The sequence below is a fragment of the Trematomus bernacchii genome, unplaced genomic scaffold (genome assembly GCF_902827165.1).
Source record: "Trematomus bernacchii unplaced genomic scaffold, fTreBer1.1, whole genome shotgun sequence".
Taxonomy (NCBI): Eukaryota; Metazoa; Chordata; class Actinopteri; order Perciformes; family Nototheniidae; genus Trematomus; species Trematomus bernacchii.
This window is the reverse complement of record NW_022987625.1, coordinates 3,066,738-3,089,688: the sequence shown is the minus strand read 5'-3', so window position 1 is coordinate 3,089,688 and position 22,951 is coordinate 3,066,738. Positions and strand designations below refer to the sequence as shown.

Below are 22,951 nucleotides of genomic sequence, written 5' to 3'. Positions count from 1 at the left end.
CAACCTTATCGTATAGAACTGTTTATTTACGAACCTTTATTTTGACTGCCAGTGAGATTGACAAGGAAGTCATTTGTAATGTTTTCAAAAACGGAACGATATGCAAACAGTCGCAGAACCGGGACGTTCACAACTTCACACTTATTATACATCCTTCACATCGTAGACTTGCCGCTACATGTCCTGAGGTCCAGCTCGGGGGGTGGGAGCAGCCCATTCATGAAGGGGGTTAAAGAGGAGCAGTCGGCCGCTCTTTCGCTGAGCCTCCGATGGAAGGAGGAGATCCATGTTTACTGATGGATTGAAGAGGTCCATGTTCACTGATGGAAGGAAGAGCTCCATGTTCACTGATGGATTGAAGAGGTCCATGTTCACTGATGGATTGAAGAGGTCCATGTTCACTGATGGAAGGAAGAGCTCCATGTTCACTGATGGATTGAAGAGGTCCATGTTCACTGATGGAAGGAAGAGCTCCATGTTCACTGATGGAAGGAAGAGATCCATGTTCACTGACCTGCCCCAGAGGACCGCTGTGGATCATAGAGTTTGTCTGGGCTCACAGGATGATGGACATACAGCAAGGTTAGTTTGACCATGTTAACGATGCCATGATTTTAGGGCAGGAATACCGTGAACATAGTTTAACGTGACAGAGGAATAAATACACACATACACCATCAGCTTTGCTTCAACCGGAAGTGACACGTTTTATTGCGCATGTCCCTTTTATCACGGGAATACAGGAAGTGATTAGTATAAGAGTATTAAATAAACAAATTCATATATTACATTTCATAATTCAACACCCCCACTTACTCTTATACTGCACAATTTCTCAACATGAATTCAAATGTAAACACCTTATACACCTTCACAATAACACAGTGTTTGAAACTTCTGGGGTTATTTACATTCCAAACAAATACTTTACAAATGTCTCACTTTTGACCTTTGTTGCAGGCTTAGTGAAAATATCAGCAACCATATCCGCTGTAGGGCAATAGTCAATGGTTATCATGTTATCACTCAGTACAGTTGGAACAAAATGATACTTGATATCCACATGTTTACATCGTTGACGACATACTGGGTTCTTGGATAGAGCAATTGCACCCTGGTTATCTTCAAAGATGTTCACAGGAGTATATTGACCCTCACTGTCCATGCTCTCTATTAGCTGCACAAGATACAAACTCTCTTGTGCGGTGGCAGCCAGTGCCATGTACTCTGCCTCACATGTCGACAAAGCTACTGTTTGCTGTTTCTTTGATCTCCAAGAAATAACAGGCCCATTGCTAGTTAGACTAAAACAGTACCCTGTTATACTCCGTCTGTCATTTTGATCTGTTGCCCAATCCGCATCACAGTATGCAACAAGTTTCAGTTTTTCATCTTGTTGTTTAAAACATAGCTCCTGATTAATTGTGCCCTTTAAGTACCTCAATACATGTTTAGCAGTTAACCAGTGTTGTTCTTTTGGCTCTGAAAAATACTGTGACAGTTTACTGACTATCCAACTTAGATCAGGCCGTGGAGATGTCATTAAATATATTAAGCTGCCTACCACTTCACGATATTGTGTTGCATCAACAGCTTCACCATCATCATCAAAGTGTTGTTTCTGTTCACACGGGGTGGACCTTGGCTTACAGTCATTCATACCAAACTTTTCCACTATTTTTGCAATGAATTTCTTTTGACCCATCTTTATTTCTCCTTTTTCCTGAGTAAAGTCAATGCCTAGGAAATGTTTAAGTTTCCCAAGATCCTTCATTTTGAATTTTGTGCTCAACATTTCTTTCACAGTATTAATTGTGTGAATATCATTAGCTGCGATAACTAAGTCATCCACCCAAATAATCAGAATGATCCTCTCATTTTCTATTCCTTTACTGTAGACACAGTGATCAGCTGGGTTTTGTGCAAAACCGTTCTCACAGAGATGATCATGCAACATTTTCTTCCAGTTTCTTCCAGATTGTTTTAACCCATACAGTGATTTATTCAGCTTGCAGACTAGCTTTTCATCTGTGTCTGACTTGACCTCATAACCTTCAGGTTGCTGTACATAGAGCTCACAATCAATTGGAGCGTGTAAATATGCAGTTTTAACATCCATCTGATGTAGGTGTAAGTCATGTTGAGCTGCCAGTTGCATCAAGCTTCGTACTGATGTCATGTTTGCAGTCGGGGAAAATGTCTCCTTATAGTCTATTCCTGCCACTTGACTATATCCCTTTGCAACATATCTGGCTTTATATATCTCAGTCTTTTCTGTGTTTTCTTTGATTGTATAGACCCATCTACCCCCCACTGCATTTTTGCCCTCTGGTAGTGTGGTCAATGTAAATGTGTCATTTTCCTTAAGAGAATTAATTTCCTCCTGCATAGCATCAGTCCAGAGTTTTGACTCTGCTGAATTCATGGCCTCTTTAAAGGTGTTTGGTACATTACACATTACTCTGTAGCAGTAGTCAATATTTACAAACTTCTGATCGTCACACTGTACTTTACATTCATAGTCCTCTAAATACTGAGGTCTCCTCCTTTCTCTTTGGGGATAGCTTCTATTTTGACCTTCTGCTCCCTTTCCTGTCTGAGTGTTTGTGTCATCTGTCTCAGTTCGAGCCTCCTGTGTCTCTTTTGGACACGAGTCAGTCCCCTGGGTTTCTGGCTTGGTGGATACAAACATTTTCTCATATAAATCGTCATCACTTGCCTCAAAATCAGTCTGTGTATGTCGCTCGACTATACTTTTTGTGACAAACTTCACTTGCCTGTGTTTTCGAACACTACCAGTGTCTGGGTTGTAGACTAGGTATGCTGGGCTGTTTTTATCATACCCTACAAAAATACCCTTCTCACACCTCGAGTCTAACTTTTTCTTTTCCTGCTTGTATGCATATCATACAGATCCAAATATATTCATTTTCGAGAGGTTCGGCTTACGTCCTGTCAGCATATAATAAGGCGTCTGTCCTACACGTCTGTTGTAACATCTGTTACGTATTACAGCTGCAGTCATGACGGCATATGTCCATAGCTTCTTTGGTAAATTTCTCTCAAGAAGCATGCATCTTGCCATTTCAAAAAGTGTTCTCCAGTTTCTCTCAGCTGTCCCATTTTGATGGGGTGAGTAAGGTGCTGAAGTTTCATGTCGTATTGCATGTTGTCTAAGGAGCGATTGAAAGTTTGTCCCGGTGAATTCTGTACCGTTATCAGACCTTATACATTTGATTTTACCATAAGGTGCGACATCAGCAATGAATTTCTCTGTGGCTTTGAAAGTATCACTTTTAGCTTTTAGGAAATACACAAATACTGCCCCTGAAAAGTCATCTGTAAAAGCCAATGTGTATCTGAATCCCTCCTTAGCCTCTGGCTCAATGGGACCTGCTAAATCAGTGTGCACAAGATTAAGCGCTGCTTTAGCTCTTGCATCTGGTTGTCTGTTCCTACTCTGAGCAAATTTACCTCGAGTACACACTTCACAGTTAAGGTTAGATTTATCAATCCCACCCTTCATTTTCATCCCCTCAGTGACTTTTTCCAGTTGTGACACATCATCATAGTTACAGTGACCATGTATTTCGTGCCATGTTTGAATGTCATAACATCCATAACATGCATCGTCCTCAGCTTCACAGTCCACAGTGTTTACAAAATGAAGTCTCATATTCCTTGATGTCAAATATTTTACCTCTCTGGTGAATCAGCTGGTTACAACCCTGACGAAAGTTCACTGATGCTCCGTTGGCTGTCGCTGCTTTAACAGAGAAAATGTCTTGTGGATAGGACCGTATGTAGAGCGCGTCCTTCAGCATCGCTGTCACTCGTCGTCCCTCCGTGTCTTGCAGGCAGACCTCCGCCTCTCCTTTCTTCAAAGCGACACCACTTGTTCTTGTCCCGTCAGCCAATTCAACAAAGTGGTCTTTCGGTTGAAAAGTCTCATCAAACCTTTTAAACTTGTCGATGTTCGTTATTATGTGTGACGTTGCTCCGGTGTCGACCATCAGCCCTTTATGTGTAACTCCGGTTACTGGACTGTCACGTACTTTAAAAACAAATGAGTGGTCCTCAACGTCAGTTGCTTGTTTAGCATTGTCTCTCTCTTTGCGTCTGCAGTTTGCATCTATATGTGTGGAATCTTTGCAAAAACTGCACCACTGTCTCTGGTCTTTGTTGTTGCTGCTACTCGCACTTCGACACTCACGAGCCCGGTGCCCTTTCTGACCGCAGTTGTAGCAGGTGATATTGGGGCCATCTCTCCACTTCACCCAGCCACTCGCTTTCATAATATGATCAGATTCCTCACTCAAGTTGGCATTGTATTTTTCGGTGCTTTCATAGCTCCTCAACTTTGTTTTGAACTCACCAAAAGTTAGCTTCTCATCCCCTTGTGTAATGTGGATGGCAAACGGCCTAAAACAGATTGGCAGTCCCTTTAAAATCATGGCTATCAGCAGCCCGTCGCTAAGAGTCTCTTCAGCATTTCTCAGTGCTGTAATTGCCGTTTCGGCACGAATAATAGTCAGTGACGCTCTCATTAGCGGCTTTCTGCAGCGACGTTAGTTCAGTGTAGAGGCTGATCACCCGTGGTTTCCCTTTCCCAGCGTAGTGGTCCCTCAATATTTGTAACGCTTTTCTTCCGTTGTCCGCTGCTTCTCTCATGATCAGTGAAAGGCTTTTATCGTCCAGTACCTGGATCAATTCCGCATAGGCTTCTTCGTTTTTCTGATCATCAGCCTCATCCTCTTCACCTGGCTCCTCTAGGATGGCAGCCTTCAATCCTAGCAGTCGCAGGTGACCCAAAAACGTTGTCTCCCATAACTCGTAGTTCTTCTCATCTCCGTCGAAACACAAACGGTTCCACCGGCTTCCATGGTCCCTCCTGGGCCCATAACCTGTTAGCGATGCCATGATCTTAGGGCAGGAATACCGTGAACATAGTTTAACGTGACAGAGGAATAAATACACACATACACCTGAAGCACGCTGTGCTTCAACCGGAAGTGACACGTTTTATTGCGCATGTCCCTTTTATCACGGGAATACAGGAAGTGATTAGTATAAGAGTATTAAATAAACAAATTCATATATTACATTTCATAATTCAACAGACCGGAGGCCTGTACTACGAAGCCGGATTTTCCTAACCTGGATATGTTTGAGTTAGCCGGTTGGCCTAATCCAAAACATACGCGCTCTGGCTAAACTGTACTACGACGCTGGTTATCAAGTGGATCGCTCAAGCCAGCCGTGTCCTATCTAGTTAGGTGCGCGTTCACATGAAAGGGGAGGTATTTGGAGCATTCTACCAATCACAAACATGGACAAGCGTACTGACAGCGCAGCGTCATACTTCCTGAATGAAAAGTGAACTTTAATATTAGTCAAATATGAAGAAGTTAAACTTTAAACATCCATGACTTAAACACTTTATCCAGGATCAAAGCCACATAGCTGCACCTGCAAGGTGAATACAGCTGGTAAAAGAAAAAGCGTTTGAATGCGTACATTAACAGGTTTATGAAATCACTGCCCCGTCCAAGACACGATCTGACTTTAATTACATTTGACTCGAGTGTTTCGTCAACTTAATGTGTTGCTTAAAATAATACTTCTGCATACAGTATGTGACACTGTGAGTGTTGCACGGCCAGATACGGCTCAGCTGACTCAGATAAGGAAATATATGATACATTATGATGTGATATGATATGAATGATAATGGGACACATCGACGTCTGCACTCACAGTGCCGCGGACTGTACTTAATGTTACTCTGATCCGGTTACTTATGTTGTGGCAGATATTTAAGTAAGCTTTCTTAACGCTAATGTTATAATAGTCAGATTGCTCTGAAGATGGGAGGGGATATTCTATTCATTTTCACGTTCACACAGTCAGTTGATTTTGGCCGGCCGTCTTTCCTGCAACGGCAGTTTTTCTGTATTTCCTCTATCCTGTAATATGACTTGATCGCTTTAAACTCCGCACACGGAGCTCTGATTGGTCAGCAGGCGGTGCTTTCACTGAGTTGATCTCTTAGCCTGCAACCTAACCTCCTCCCGAGGAGGTTAGCCGTCCAGCATAAGTTACCATGGAGATCTAGCCTGCTAAAAAGAGAACCAGCGTCGTAGGACCGGAAAGCCCGAGTTTTCCCTGAAGTCAGCCGGCTAAGAGAAAATCTGGCTTCGTAGTACAGGCCTCTGGCCTCTGTTCTCCTGTTACCTCAACGCTTTGACTGTATAGGGCTTGTTCCGTATCGTTTTGTACCATTAAAATGATATCAACCGTTCGTATATGTAGCATAAATGCAGATGCAAATCAAACAAAGACGTTCAGATATGGTGATGATTGTTTGTAGTAGATGTAGTATGTGTTTTGTTGATTTATCAAAAGATCATAATAATAATAATAATGGGTTCCATTTATAAAGCACTTCATATTTGATTTCAAATCCCGAAGTGCTACAAGCAGTGAGCATGAACAAAATTAATAAAAAGCAATAAAATAAATAAATAAATAAAAACAGATCAATGATGCATTCAGTGATTAAAAAGTAACTATATATATATATATATACATTGTGTGTGTGTGTGTGTGTGTGTGTGTGTGTGTGTGTGTGTAGTGTGTGTGTGTGTGTGTGTGTGTGTGTGTGTGTGTGTGTGTGTGTGTGTGTGTGTGTGTGTGTGTGTGTGTGTGTGTGTGTGTGTGTGCTGGTGTGTGTGTGTTGTGTGTGTGTGTGTGTGTGTGTGTGTGTGTGTGTGTGTGTGTGTGTGTGTGTGTGTGTGTGAGACTGTGAGACTGTGAGACTGTGTGAGATTGTGTGAGATTGTGTGTGTGAGACTGTCAGAGATGGGGTCGTTACTAAATAAAAGTAATATAGTAATATATTACTTTTTTTTAAAAAAGTAATATATTACACTACTTCGTTACTCTCTACATAAAGTAACTCGTTACTTTACTCGCAGGGCCGGCCCGCCCCTCCCTACAGGCAGATCACGCAGACTGCGGTGCACCTACAGTGTAAGCGCGCCACAGTTTTGCCTCTGCGAGACTCCACCTGCACCCCCAATTACTATTACAATAAGGAAGACATAACACAAGTCTTTCTTTTTATATGCTCTTTAATCAAATAGGCTACCAGCCTACCACAACAAGCTTGCAAGACAGCTTAGCATGTGTTCTTTGCAGGTGTTTGTTGAGGTTTGACGTGGTGTTTACAGCAGTGGATAACAGCTTCTGGCCTGGACACAGTTTGCACCTCACCGTCACATTCCTGTCTATTCTTCGGACGAACTCAAAATAATGGGCATACCTCCACCCCTCGAAAGTTATCGCTGACTTAGCCATGTTTATGCAGCACTGCAGGAGATGTGGACGTGCAAGTCGCGCAGATTACGTACATATAAACCTGCGGCGGAAACCCCTCTTGTCTGTCAGTGTGATTATGACTGATTTTATAAAAGTAACAAAGTAACGCGTGTCGGGGCAATGTTAGTAACTGTAGTGTGATTACTGAATTATAAAAGTAAACGCGTTACACTACTCCGTTACCGACAAAAGTAATATTATTACAGTAACGCGTTACACCCAACTCTGGAGTGTGTGTGTGTGTGTGTGTGTGTGTGTGTGTGTGTGTGTGTGTGTGTGTGTGTGTGTGTGTGTGTGTGTGTGTGTGTGTGTGTGTGTGTGTGTGTGTGTGTGTGTGTGTGTGTGTGTGTGTGTGTGTGTGTGTGTGTGTGTGTGTGTGTGTGTGTGTGTGTGGTGTTGTGTGTGCTGTGTGTGTGGGTGTGTGTGTGTGTGTGTGGTGTGTGTGTGTGTGTGTGTGTGTGTGGGGGACTGTGTGTGTGTGTGTGTGTGTGGGACTGTGTGTGTGTGTGTGTGTGTGGGACTGTGTGTGTTGTGATACCAGTGTTTCCCACAGAATTTGATTCTATTTGTGGGGGCACCGCAATGTAAATACTGCTATAGTTTTATTATTTTTTAATGTTATTATAGTTTTCTTAAAATAGTTCCCTATCTGTGTTTTTAATTTTTGTTTTACTTTTATGTATGCACCACGACACCAAGTCAAATTCCTCGTACGTGTCAACCTGGTAACAAACCTGTTTCTGAATCTGATTCTGATGTTCCTCACAGTTGTGGACCCCTCCTCTTGGCCGGATGTGGGCTCTCAGCCTCTGAGCGTGGAGGACCCGTGGAGGCTGCGTGTTTCCTCTGCTCAGGTTTATTCCATCGTGAAGAGCAGAGACATGCAGCACTTTGAGAGAGTGCTGAACTTTCTGGAAGACACACACAGACTTCTCCCCAGCCTGGTGGCTCCCATCAAACACATGAAGGTCATGTTCGGCCTCAAGACCCTGGTAAGAGACGAGTCGCATCATTCAACATGCAAGGGAAATCCATCTCCAGTTGTTTATGTTAATCTCCATCTCTTTGAATGTCTCTTCTTCCAGCTCATCATGTGGATGCTCAGAGAGAGGCGAGGAATGGTTGAAACTGTGTGTAAAATCAGCAAATTCTTTCCAAGTAAACTCCCTCAGTACCAGGATCAGTGTGTAAGTGTAATCTGCTCTGGGATTAAAACATATATTGTGAACACTTTTTACTTTTGCTCAGTTGATTTCAGTCTTGTGTGGTATTCATTCAGAGGCAACCATTTCATCTAAAGCTGCACAATTCACTGATTAGTGAGTAGAGCAACACAAAACAGACAGCTGCTAACATTAGCCATTTTAGATGTATGAGGTGAGAGAGTGTTATTTCACCTAAATATTGGAGGGCAACATTTAGCAATAACTGTCTGGATATTGTTATTAATCAGCTATTATTTATTATGTCTCATTAATAAATTGTTACATTTAATTCATTAAAATAATCATAAAAGCATGTATTTTACATCATTGTCCAGTTAAGTCTGGCTGCTCTGTGCCTGACTAACATTTATATGAAAAACATTTGTTTACCATGTTTTGTGTCCTGCATCTTGCACAGAGCCAACATGAGATGTTCCTCATGAGGAAGAACCATGTGGAGTTCAAGGCTCTGGCTCAGACTCTTGCTATGGACAAGGACAAACGTGAAGATCACATTAAGGTATGTTTCCCTCCACACAGTGTCTAACACAGTAACAGCCGGTGCATGAGAGGATACGAGTGTGTTCAAAGAGCCGGCTCACACTGACCTCTCCTCAGTAGGTGATGCATGATTAGGGTTAAGCTGCTGTAAAACTTGTCAGGTTTAATGTGTATCCTGAGAGCCGTGAAATTGTGTTATTTGCCCTGTTTTTGGCTCACCTCTCTAATCGGCTTTCTATCCAAAATGTTGCCCAACTGCAGCGTTTCTCAAAGTGTGGGGCGGGGCGCAGATATGTGATAGGTGGGTCGCGATGAACGGGAGATTATTATTATTATTATTTTTTTTTTTAAATACATTTTTTGGACCGCAGCGCTGTGAAAGTCCACTGCCCACCTATGCCAGAGCCAGCGGCCTACCAAAGTCCCGAATCTCCCAATGGCCAATCCGAGCCTGCTCACACACACAACTGAAACCAAAATCATTTACAGACATAAATTATGTAAAAATCTCTCATACACACATGTGAAATGCTCACACACATACACACACACACACACACCAGCGTTGCAGTCGGGAAGTTAAGCAAAAAGAAAGAATGCTAACTAGGTAACATAAGATAAGAATAAACAAGTTTAAATGATTTGTTATTGGTTGTGATCATATTCTAAAGATGTTTGGATTATTGAAAAGTATACAGCTCCCTTTGAGTTTTGAGAGCTGTATCCATCAATTCATGTTGTGCTCAAAGTGCACCAGATTGATGCATTTAACTTCAACATTTAAAAAAGATCTTCCCAGGGGTGCATGCCCCCGGACCCCCCTAGAGGAGGTGAGGTCCACCCCCAAATAAAGCAGGTTAAAATAGTTAAATTGAGCCGGCCCGGCTAAAATAACTGGATGGCCTACCTGCCTGTCAGCCTTCCATCTGTGCACAAACTTATCTCGTGCCCTCATTGGTCATGTGCGCGTTCGTGTGTGTTGGAGGAGGGGCTCTGTAAGGAAGTGGCAGATTTTTTCCGGTTGTGTATTTTCTAATTCTAGCACACTCAAGCTGGTTTCTCCAAAATTACCTACCCCACCTTTAAAATCAAGCACCCATTCAAATGTTTCATCCTGGGATCATGAGTTGTATTGAAATGTCATGGACATTGACATTCTAGATCATCTTAGTATTTACAGAACAAAAGAAAGTGTGACTCATATTTTAATATGTTCCAATATATGAACTTCAGTTATTCTTTAAAAAAAAAAAAGAAAGACATTATTCCACATCTTCTCAATATTGTTTGTTCAATATATACAAGGTCAATTATTTACTGAAGGTAAATTATACTCTTGTGCAATTACATTTTTGCTGGCTCTCTCTTTTGCAGTTCAAAGTGGAATAAATCAAACGGGTGATGAAAACAGTCGTATGGATGATGAGAGGATGCTGAGTCACTGTTGTCTCAAGTTATCATGCATGTAGTCAGTGAGAATAAAACACAGCAGGTTTCTCTCTGCAGCGCCCTCCAGCAGAGGGCGCTGCAGGTCCACATTTATAGTGTTGCAATCAAACATTATTCAACCCCCATTGCACATTAGGTTTATTGGCAAAATATACATTTCTCAGCTGTTTGCAATAAACAAATTACACAAGAACTATTTCAATGAAAGTAGTTCAATGAAACTAATATTACAAGGTTTTTTTAATACAAATTCAACACAAAATGCTATTTGTAATGACTACTCCAGTCTCAAAATGATTCTGCCCCCTGTCTCAAGCACACCTGGTGCAACTAATCAAGGGCTTCATTAGTTCAGGTGGGCTTGAGACAGAACACTTAAATACCTGGGGCCTCATTTATAACGCCTTGCGTAGGATTGACGTGAGAAGGTTGCTTACGTAGTACAAAGCAAAAAAATAGGTACAGAAATTTTCCGACATTTTCCGATTCACAAAACATTGCGTACCGGCGAGGGAAGTGCGTACCGGCACTTCCTACGCCTGTTTCCCTTTATAAATCACAATCGACTCGAAATGCGGCGCAGCTTTTGCAGGCTTCACGTAACGCCCATATTTGCCTATAAATAGTCAAAGAAACGCCCATTCATTCATTCATTTTGACTGACTGCATGAAGAAGATCGCAGGAAATTACGACCGAACAGCTAAAAAAGACATCTCACACCGTGTCAGATTTAGGTTATTTTGGGGAGCTTGAGATAAATCATATTGTTTGGTGGATGCAGTTTGAACCAGAGTAGCAGCATGGAGGTCGGATCGTCACCAAAATAAATAAATAAGTGGTCCGAAAAAAGTTAATGACAAAAAAAATACACATAACCTTCTTCATGCAGTGTGTTTGTCCCGGGGACAGGAGACCCCCCCTTGATGAGAAACTCTAAGAAATGATCGGGGAATCCCTCCGGAGTGGAGTCATGACGACTGGATCTGAATTATTTTGTTATATTTGGTGGTTTGTGTTCCAGCTGTCGATCAGCAACTATATATCCATAATCCACCAGTTAAAGGAAATACAACTAATGTGTTGTGTTATATTAGCTGTACAATTTACCACATAGGTGTTCTTAGTTTCCATACCTCCTGTGTTTTACGAGCGACTTATCAAGTCTTGGCAAACGGCATAAAACACGATTAAACGTGATAGTATATAAAACCATGCTCGTATCTACAACCTATAGAAATGCAAAACGGCGTCAGTTTAGACGTAATTCTGTCCCCCTGCTTACCGCATCATTTATGAGAAAACATTTCATAACATTAACACAACATATTCGAGGTGGTTTTAAATAACATATCCGTATTTATTTATTTCTCCAAGTTATGTTTTTGTGTGCACTGAGGAGTCTCAAACAGGCGTTTGTTTAATCATTTTAAGATTGGCTTTAATCAATGTTTGAAAATGAATTCTTCATATGATAAATGAGAGGTAACATTTTATTTATTTCCACATATTTCTCTCCATTCTTCCTTCTGCCAACGGTGTCGCAGTTTCTCGTCTCTCCCGTTGTTGTGCTTAGTGCGTACGCATGGGTTAGAGTTTGCGTGGAGGACCGCACATTTTCCCGTCAAGTTAGTATTTTATAAATCGCAAACATTGCGTAGAAACTGGCGTACGCCATTTTTTGAGCGTATATCCCTTTATAAATGAGGCCCCTGGACTGGCTAGGGGTTAGTTGAGTGACCTTCGATTGCATGCAAAATAATTGTCTAAAAAGTTCAAAGAGATCATTGGTTGCACAAACAAGGAAAAGAAAAGAAAAAGATAGCAAAAGCACAGAATGTTCCTAGAGATACAGGTGGAAGCATAGTTTGCCAGTTCAAAGTTAAAGGAACAGTGGCTACACTTCCTGGACGTGGCAGAAAGAGGAAGCTATCAGCGACTGCCACCGAGGAGGCAAGTGGTCCAAAACCCTCGAGTGACTGCAAAACCCCTGCAGCAAGACCCTGAAGGGCTCCATGCCCGGACTCCAAGACGTGCCCCACGACTGAACTGACTGCTTTTTGGGTCTAATATGCTCAAAACCATAGAAATATGCCAGAGAAGTTTTGGAATTCTGTTCTGTGGAGCGATGAAACAAAACTGGAACTTTTGGGGCCTATGGATCAGCGGTATGTGTGGAGGAAGAAGAATGAAGCACATGCTGAAAAGAACAACCTGCCTCCAGTGAAGCATGGCGGTGGCTCAGTGATGCTCTGGGGCTGCACACACTGGAAACCTGCAGCGTGTGCAGGGCACGATTCAGTGTCAGGAGATCTTAGGAAAAAAACGTCTGTGAGGAAGCTGAAGCTTGGGCGTCATTGGACCTTCCCACAGGACAATGATCCCAAGCACACCTCAAAGGCGGAAATACACTGGACCATGTTTATTCCCCTTTTCAACATGGATATAAAGCTCTCCCTCGCCCTCCCTTCAGCAAATCAGAGCACATCTCTCTGCTGCTGCTGCCTGCTGACAAGCAGAAACTGAAACGGGACAGACCGGTGACACGGACTATACAGCGCTAGAGTGAGGAGTCAGACTCAGCTCTGCAGCACTGCTTCGAATCTACTGAGTGGAGTGTGTTTGAGGACAACAATATCAACACAAACACGGACACGGTCATCTGCTACATTGGGAAATGCATCGATGACGTGGAACCGAAGGTTACTGTACGAACATTCCCAAATCAAAAGCCCTGGATAAACAGCGAGGTGCGTACCAAGCTGAAAGCGCGCACAATCGCACACAGAGGTGGAGATTCAGATGAGTACAAGAAATCTAGGTATGAACTCCGGAAAGCTATTAGCAGTGCAAAGAGACAATAGGCGCGTTCACACCAAGTACTTTTCCCACAATAGTTCATGAGAACTTTAGTTCATGAGAGCTCTTTTAGTTCTGATGAACTAAAGCAGATCGCGTTCACACCAAAATGAGTTCCTGGGGGTGGATTAGGAAAATGAAGCCGCTGACGTCACTTCTTCTTCTTCTGCTTTGGGTTTACTGGCAGGCCGCAAACAACTTCACGGCGAGTACAGTAGGTGGCGGTATGCACCTTAAAGTTGCAATCCGCCAAAAAACCGAGAGAAAAAGAAGAAGAAAAACCTCCCGCGCCCACTTGCTGTAAATGAGGCGTCTGTTTACCTTCCGACCTCAGACATGAGCTTCGTCTGCGTTATTTAAGCAAACACAAATACAGATCGTCGACCAGTCAAATGCAATAGCAATGCTGATTCGGAAGCGAAGGCGGTTAAGAAGGATTGACAAAAGGATTGGACGACGACATGCACGCGCTACGCTACGTGTGAAATGAATAAACTGTGCCAGGTGTGTCGTATGCACACTAAATAGGCTCAGCAGCTAACACACCTTTATTATATATCCTCCTGAGTGCAACTGCATCCGTCTGCCATGAACCCTACAGAAACCTACGTGTTAGTTGTGGCCCATAGTGGCCTCCATTTGTGTCGTGTAAAATGGGGGAAATCAAAAGTTAGCAAATCCCCATGTTCATAAAAACATTTAGTTTTAGGTCAAATAATTATTACACTGCTCTGAAACTCACTACACTAACTCCTAAGATGTTCCCTTACTATAATTAATTAAAAATATTGAACTCACAACACTGGTAATAACAAACTTAACCATTTCTCTTTCTATAAATAAATAGTGCTTGTGTTGGACGCCATTTTGAAATACAATGAAATTATCTTTTTGAAAGCCACAATAAATAAAGCTTCGCCAGTTTATAACCGATGAAACATGATGGTATCAGAATAATCACTTACATGTGATGTATAGGATGCTACACAGGTCACTGTAAAGATAAAGTGTCAGAGGAGAAATAAGCAAGCTTAGTTACATGAAATGTAATGAAAAATGTAAGATACAGGCTCTGTTTAATCGCCATGTAGGTTCTCTTTTATTGCACACTCAAGACAATATCAATAACAGCATCACGCTGTCCCAGGTGTGTCGTATGCATGTAAATAGATATATTCTCAATATAAAATAAAGTGTCAGTAGTATCAAAACATATATATATATATAATAACAATATAATAACAATAGGTAGGCTCAGCAGCAGACACACCTTAGTGCAAAGTGAAGTGTCAGTATTAATAACAGTGGCATATATATAATCACAATAATACAAAATGAACTGTCCCAGGTGTAGGCAATTTGGGGTGAAGTGTCTTGCCCAGGGACACAACGACATGCTGACTGCAGTGGGGTTTGAACCTGTGCTCCCCTGATCCGAACACTAACGCACCAGACCACTGCACCACACGCCTCCCAACAAGTCATTGTACAGTTTATCAACGACGACAAGTTTTTCTTTATTTTTTTATTGAAGGCCTGTTGGATTTAATCAGCTCGCTTAGCACTGCCAGAAGCAGTGGGCCTCGATTCCTTGGCCTTGTGTGAATGCAGCAGCCGTTCGTCGTGCAGCTCCTTGGCACGCAGGTCCTCATTCTCCTTGCTGACCATGGCACGGCGGTCCATCGCCATGATGGTGTCAAGGAAGCTGTCATCCCGTGCCCGCTTTCCTAAGGAGAAATAAGCAAGATACAAGATCAGTTTAATCGCCTAGTAGGTTGTCAACAGAGACAACATAGGACATGGGGCAGGCAGGGACAGTGTACACAATGCATGTGTAAAGTAGAAGATAAGATAGGATCAAATAATATCAAATAAATATCAAAGTGCCCTTATTTATTGTTTTGTGCTTAATGTATGCTTGAACTTTGTTTTATAGGGATTAGTGGACATCAGTTAGATGCGTAGCCTTCTTTCAAGGCCAGAGTAGTTACAGTGTAAGTGGATTGACATCTAACATAACATGGCTGAGTACAATTATAACAATCAATAAAAAAAAAAGGAAAAATAAATTGAATTTCAATTACATTTCTACTTAAATGTGCAAAATATTAGAACATCAGTCTTTGTGGCATGCAGGTAATCAACTGTTTAAGCTTTTACCATTAACATGTAGAATGAATGTTGCAAATGATGAAATTATAGCAACTACAATGTATTGTTAGAGGTAGCATTATGTCCAGCTAGCATGCTAATTGCTAACGTTATATTATCGTTTTATCCCAGAGGGGAAAACTAGTTTCTAATCCAGAGAGAAACACCTCGCCTGAAACACACGATTAGTGCCATGAGTTAGTGAAGCAAATTACAGAACATTGCACACTTATTCACAAGTCAAAACGTGTTCATAGTGGGCACGGCTGAGAATAGCTAGCTAGCTAGCTAGATGTTGTTAGCCAACTTGGACCTATGTTAGCCAGTTCTAGCATGGCTAGCTCGATCTACTGAGCAAATAAAAGATAACATCTGAGACCAGTATTGTGCAGATTAAAACAGTGCAGTGCATGTATTTTAGTTTACCTTCGTCATGACTTTGCTAGGTCTGCTAACTTTGCTGAGCCACGGAAACTGCATTCAGTAGAAGCTTCTGAATGCGGCGCTTCGCGTCCTCCAAGTAAATCGCCAGAAGCGCCGACACATCCTCATCACTCCACCGCTCCGATGATTTATTTAGTGTTGCCATAATAACTGCTTTCACAAAAGTAATCCACTCGTTGGTGGGCTGTGCTGAGCTTAATGCGAGCAAATACAATGGCGGCCTTCAAAAAAGATTCGAGAGATTCACGGGGCGTTGTTTGCGTTCCGCACAGCCAATCAGACGTATGAACTATTTTCTCCCACGACAGTCCCTGCTCTCTAGCAGGGACTGAAAAGCAGGTCAGATGAACTAATTTGAACTACTTTAGTTCCTGGGGCTTTTTGGTGTGAACGCAAATATATCGTAGTTCTGATGAACTATTGTGGGAAAAGTACTCCGGTGTGAACGCGCCTAATACAGAACACAAAACACCCTGTAATATTAGTTTAATTGAGCTACTTAAACAGTTCTTGTGTAATATGTTTATTGCAAACAGCTGGGAAATTGTTTATTTTGCCAATAAATCTAATGTGCAATGGGGGTTGAATAATTTTGATTGCAACTGTTTATAAACGCTATGCATACCATACACATATGGAGCTGTATAAGTACTCAGAAGAGCCTAAAGTGATGTCACGAGGAATGGTGAATGCAGCACCTTTTCTCCTTGTGGTCAACCAGATCAAATAAAGCTGTACACTTTGAGGGAACATGCTCGAAAGTTCTTCAGAGAGGGTTTAGATGGTGCTGGGGAGTTAGAAACCTCTGGAACTCAGGATTTAAGTCCACTCTGCCAAAAAGTGAACAAACAATTGGACACCATGACTGATTTATTCTGTGCACTACATTAAACAAGCCTTGATAACATAACCCAATTTATCATTTAATAATGATACTTGAACTTTAGGTCTTTCTAGATTTTGAAATGAAATGAAAGCCAAAGTATTGAACTGCGTGCCACCTGTAGAAAGTCTGACTGAGGATGTTTCACTGTTTCAGAATCACATGGAGGAGCAGTACGGAGAACACTACGCTCAGAAAGTAGAGGACAGACTGCTGCACTACCTCCAGCAGCTGGAGACCGTGTTACCAGGAGACACACACATTGATAAGGTGTGTGTTCTATGGCAGCTACTGCTTCAATGTGTGCTCGCTGTTTGGTCCCGTGTTCAGAGTTTTCTTCAACATGAATTGGTAGATGAGATGCACAAAATGTTGTGATAATTTTTTTTACACTCAGTTTTATCAAACGTGAAACCTGGATAATATCTTATCTAAGAAGTAGTTCAATCATTCCTGCAATAACTATACCAGAATCAGAATCCGGTTTAACGGGAAGTAGGTTTACACAGACGAGGAATTGGTGTATGTGGTGCAGACGTAAACACAGTTCAAGAAGATACATTGTAAGAAAAGGACTACAAAAGTTTTTTAACTATAACAAAAATAACTATTATAACATTTAAATATAGAGAAATATTTACATTAAATATAGATATACCAAAAAACTACGCACAGTATAATATGCAAAAAACTCGTTATATTAATATAAAATAAAATAAAATAAAATATGTGCAGTATTGTTACGAAAAGTGGAAAGCTGTGCAGAAATTCAAAGAGGACGCTTTGAATATAAGTTTGCTATTTGCACGTACATATGGGTAGCATACCGATGTTTCCTGTATAATCAGCCCATTTCTGTGCAAATGTGCCTAATTGCTAAAAACAGTGTAACTCATAAAGATGTGCTCATGACCTGATGCAGTACCAGTGAAATAGTGAGCGTCCTTAGAGAGTTGGTGGTAACTGAAGACATTTATAAGGTGGCCATGACTTCCCAGTGATCACGGTAGCAGTGATTGTAGCCGGTGGAATGATTTGATTTGGGAAGCATTCAAATCAAATCAAATCAAATCAAATCAGGTTTTATTTATATAGCACATTTAAAAGCGATTTTTGGTCGAGCCAAAGTGCTGTACATGTAATAAAAACACATTACTACAATCACAATAAACGACAATAAATTACAACAGATATATATAAAAAAACAAAATTAAAAATAAAACACAAGGAAAAGTCAGGAGTCGTGCTCCGCTCTAACTAGAAGGCCAGAGAGAAGAAGTGTGTTTTTAGTGTAGATTTAAAAACCCCTAGGGTCTGGGCCGACCTCACATGGAGGGGACAGTGGAAAGGACAGTGGTATAATGAATAATAAGGCACAAAAACACCATGTCCTTTTTCTGAAATGATATGAGAATTAAAAAAAGGTTTTTATAATAAAATACATTTATTTCCCTTTTTCTTTCTGCAAAAAAATCCAAATTGCAGTGACCTGCAAAACTCGACAGTTTTTGCTCTAATGTCATTAGAGTTTTGTGAATCAGACCTTGACACGACACTGATGGAAAGGATTCTTTGTGAATTTGCTCCGCAGTGTTGCCTCTAGTAGTCACAAACTATCACAATCTAGCTAGTAGAACTTTAAGGACTGCACGGATGACTCACCTGAATCGCCTCTGATATCAGGAATACTTCACTCAGTGATTGATTTTTTTCCATATTCTAATGTGTGAGGCAGATTCTGAAGAAAGAAAGCCCTGTGACCGAGGAGGAGAAGCTGCTGTTGGAAGTGATAACCTCTGACTCCAAGAACATCGCAGCAACTCTGAAGAAACTGCTGCACTGTGGTAACTCCAAAAACAGCGTACATGTTTATTCCCCTAATCAACTCATGTATGTATGGAGAGCTGGAGCATATCTCTTTGCTTTGAATTAGAGTCTTACCTTTATTTATTTACTGTTTCAATTGTTTGTTTTTCACCTTCAACAGCACTGCAGTTTCATCAAACTGCATTCTGAGTATTAAATAATCATCGGAGGTCTTTCATGACATGATTTGTCGTGATGTATGAAAGTAATGAACAAGGCATCTTATCCCCTATTTTCTAATATTAGGACACCTCTAAGCACAGTATTGTTTGAATAATCCCTTAAAATATCAATATACAGTAACATACAGACATAAAGCGTCAGCAAATGGCAGCTCAAGTGAAATTATTTGAAATAATTGTCTTTGTATGTGCACATATTTCTTCTTATTCAAGATAGGGCTGGATCTATCTACTCTGACTTGTACTTTGTTTGTCCTTGTATTTTAAAAATGCTGTCTTTGAAGCATTAGCAAAGAAAGATTGCTTTTATATTTAGCAACTAATCAAATCTTCTGATGATAATGACATATTTGTTACTCACTATGCACTTCCTCTCTGTTCCTTTAGATGTTGCTTTGTGTCGTCGGGCCACGATTCCTCAGTCCTCAGCACATGGAAAGAATGGGATGGAAAGCTCCAAACTCTCAGGGTCTGTTCTGCATGTCAGTGCTTCAAAAGATCTCCACGAGTCCATGGAGGCCAAAACGTCCCTTCAGAACCCTCCAGTGGTTCTTCAGCGAGGGGGGGCTGAAGAAGACAGCGCTGTGTCGTTGAAGAATGAAGATGATACAGATGTTAGCAGACGACAAACAGAGGAGAGTGTTGAGTTCGTCATGAGGGTGGGTGAAGACATCAGTGACAGGGAAATGAGTTGGAGCAGCAGAGGAGGCGTTCAGGAAGCCCCCCCCTCCCCTCAGTTCTGCTCCAAGCACCGGCGCTGGGTGGAGAGCATCCTGCAGCAGTGTCCTGAGGAGTGCTCAGAGGAGCTCCAGGACAACGTCTCTTTGTCTCCTTTACTGTTCCAGTCGCCCTCATCCACCACTACATCACAGGACTTCACCCCCTCTGGTCTCATCCCCTCCCCCTTTGACCAACAACTACCACCTTCAGAGACCTTCACCCATCTTCAGACAGCTTCTCAGCCAGCAAACCCTGAGCAGAGTTCTGCATCACCGGGATCATCAGCGGATCCAGTTCTGCTGCCGTCGCCCAGAGACACTCAGCTGCCCCCCCATTTGACGCCGGTCGAATCAAGTTTATTGAATCAAAACACTTGTTTGACCGTACCAGAACTCAGCGTTCCTCTGCCTCCTACAGAAGATGCTTCTACCGCTGCGTCCCCTTCAGGGACTCTTTCCTACAAATTCCCTTTATCTACTTCATCATCTCAACCAGTTGTCCCTCAGAACTCCTTCAAACCTCCTGCACAAAACACCATTCATTTTCAACCATCATATTCCACTGTCGTCTCCTCTCCCTCCCCCTCTGAGGCCCCGGTGGTCAGGGTGGAGAGCAGCAGGGTCCGGAGAGACGGGCTGAGGTTGTCTCTGCACAGCCAGGCCGTGCTGCTGCAGTCCAGGCTGCTGCAGCCCTTTGTGCCTCTGAGCAGACTGAGCGCTCAGGAGTGCTACAGAATGACAGGGTGGAGATCCTCCAGCAGAGGGTCAGAGCCGGGGGTACGAGGCAGAAATGATGAAAACAGGAGGGAGGAGGAGGACGGGGAGGAGGAAGAAGAAGATGAAGGTTCCTTTGATCCGAACATTCTTTATTCCAGTTATTCTTCAAGTAGTGCTGACGACTCCATGGACTGCGACCCTGATTACAAACCTTGCTTGAAGAAGAGAAGACTGCTCTTAGAATATGAAACTGCAAGGACCATGGATCATACTTAAACACATTTAAATATATGGACTATAGCCGGATGCAAACTTGCTTTTTGACATTAATGATATCAATATTTTGACTTTTAAAAAAGCAACAAAATATTAGCAAAGAGTACATTTTTAACATAAACAAAATTGTGACTTTGTACATTTTACACTGTAAATATCAACATCCTTTGTATAAAATATGAAATGGTGACACTGTTTCTTAATTCTTTGTTAATTATTATTGTAGCATATCCCTCTGGCAGATGTGTCTGAAATGTGTGGGTGTTTTGTGACAACAGAAAATGGTGTTGATCTGTTGACAAATTAGAATAAATAATCCAGTGGGGCCAGAGATGTGACTTTTGTTTTTCAGTCTTCCAACTCCAGACTAAAAGTGTTGAATGGATTGATGACATTTATAAAAGTATGGCTGTTCTGTGAATTAAAAATAAAAATGATTGATTTATATAAAGCCATTTGCGCACTGTCAGGCAGCATAGAGTGGCGAAGTCCCTCCCCTTCCGGTTGAGCCCCATGGGACCTTATTTCGGAAAAGTTATGCATTGAAGTCAATGGAGAGAGAAAGATTATCTTTCGATCCCGTTTGAATTGTGCCACGAATTACACATATGATGTTTGTCAATTTAAAAGATAATTTGCAAGTCAAAAAAATTAAAATGTGTCGTAAAACTGTGAAGTAACACATTTGTTTGTGTGAAACGCTCAATGAACTACATCTCTGGTCAACCACACACGTCACCAAGATGGCCGTCACTACTGTCTTGTCAACAAACGATTGACTACTCTCACTATCACCACAATGAAACACGTCCTGAAGAATGTCATGCAAAGCCTGCCTTCCTTTGATTCTCTCTGAACTGCCTGGTCGTTTTAATGTTTAATGTCAACCATTTGTGCAGATAGCATGAAGTAGAAAAGATCGCCGATGCTAACGTTAGCGTTAGCATTTCTCCCCCGGAATTAAATGGTGTATTATAGAATGATCACACCGGTGACAGTACTATTCAAAGGGTTCACGAAATATGACTACTACTCTTACTGTTTAACATTTTGGGTTACTTAATGTTACTTCATGTTAAGGCTAATAAAAATGACAAGGCTGTAATGCTAACTAACGTGCTAGCTACTAGCTAGGTAGCTAACTTGATCAAGCCACTCCTGGTCGTTTCATCAGACGGGAAGCAAAAGAACGAGCAAGACCCATTGCTGGTATAATAACAACCTGGTACTAAGCACACAGGCATCTTGTTAAAGTTATCTTATCTTAGCCAGCGCCATATAGATAGATTATATCTATATTGCGCTGATCTTAGGTATCTGAATGGTGGAGGTAAACAATTGTGACATCACTTACGCGACTCTGGGATTTGTAGTCTTTCTAGTTACGTATTTTTCATAGTCTTATATTTCAACAGTTTTACGACAAACTGTGACTTTTTTGACATGGAAATGATTTTTTAAGATTGACAAACATCATATGTGTAATTCATGGCACAATTCAAACGGGATCGAAAGATAAGTTTTCTCTCCCCATTGACTTCAATGCATAACTTTTCCGGAATAAGGTCCCATACCCCGGAAGTAAGTGGGAGGGACTTCGCCACTCTATTGGATCTATACTGTACATGTCCCTTTTATATTGGGAGGAATAATCAAGATTCAAAATGGCGTTTCCTCAGCGAAAACATTTACTCCAGTGAGGGAAATACTGGGTGTTTCTCATTCGCGAGTACGCTTGCTTGGTAGCACATGTCTGCCGAGCATCTTGCTTCAGAAGCGAGCCAAGAATACTTCCTGACATTCGGAAAACGAAGAGTGGAACAGGCTAGCAAGTGTGCAGGTGTGCGTCATATGAGAGGCCCCCGCCTTACATCTTCCGCCACAGATTTTGGAAATTGGTCCGTGCGCAAAGCATTGTGGGGATTTTAAGACCGCGGAGTCTACTCATGTGCAGCCTCGATATTTCTCCAAACGGAGTACGCCGGGCTCGGTAGATTTCCAAGTATGCTGGAGATTGGAACAGTACTTCGGCGGCACTCGATGACGTAGTATGCTTGAAATAGTGGCTCTGCAGCAGCTTTACTCGCGATTGAGAAACACCCACAGAGAAACCACAAATCCTTATATGTGGTTGTAGTCAAAAGCAATGGATCTCAGGACCCTTGATTAAGACAATCTAGTAGATCACAGATCAGAATCAGAATACCAACACTTTGTCATCATTTTAAATTCTATTTTAAACAAAGTACATAGAAGCTACTTCCTAAGCATGTAAACCATTTTCACATTAGCATTTAAATCATTCCTCACACATGTTACAC

General features: G+C 41.7%; 1 protein-coding gene across 1 annotated transcript; it reads left to right on the top strand.

The window, feature by feature from the left end:
* The first annotated feature begins 36 nt into the window (after positions 1 to 36).
* Positions 37 to 20,961, top strand: LOC117484427. The gene is made up of 7 exons (XM_034132889.1): positions 37 to 582; positions 8,149 to 8,372; positions 8,466 to 8,567; positions 9,004 to 9,105; positions 17,027 to 17,140; positions 18,606 to 18,714; positions 19,306 to 20,961. The coding sequence occupies exons 1-7, from the start codon at positions 459 to 461 to the stop codon at positions 20,628 to 20,630; spliced, it is 2,100 nt and encodes a 699-aa protein (XP_033988780.1). The 5' UTR covers positions 37 to 458; the 3' UTR covers positions 20,631 to 20,961.
* Positions 20,962 to 22,951: the final 1,990 nt, after the last annotated feature.

Coding starts and splice junctions, on each gene's coding strand:
- LOC117484427 (XM_034132889.1), top strand. CDS start 459: ATGGAAGGAAGAGCTCCATGTTCACTGATGGAAGGAAGAGATCCATGT. Junction 8,568..9,003: donor CTCAGTACCAGGATCAGTGT/GTAAGTGTAATC, acceptor CATCTTGCACAG/AGCCAACATGAGATGTTCCT. Junction 17,141..18,605: donor GAGACACACACATTGATAAG/GTGTGTGTTCTA, acceptor TGTGTGAGGCAG/ATTCTGAAGAAAGAAAGCCC.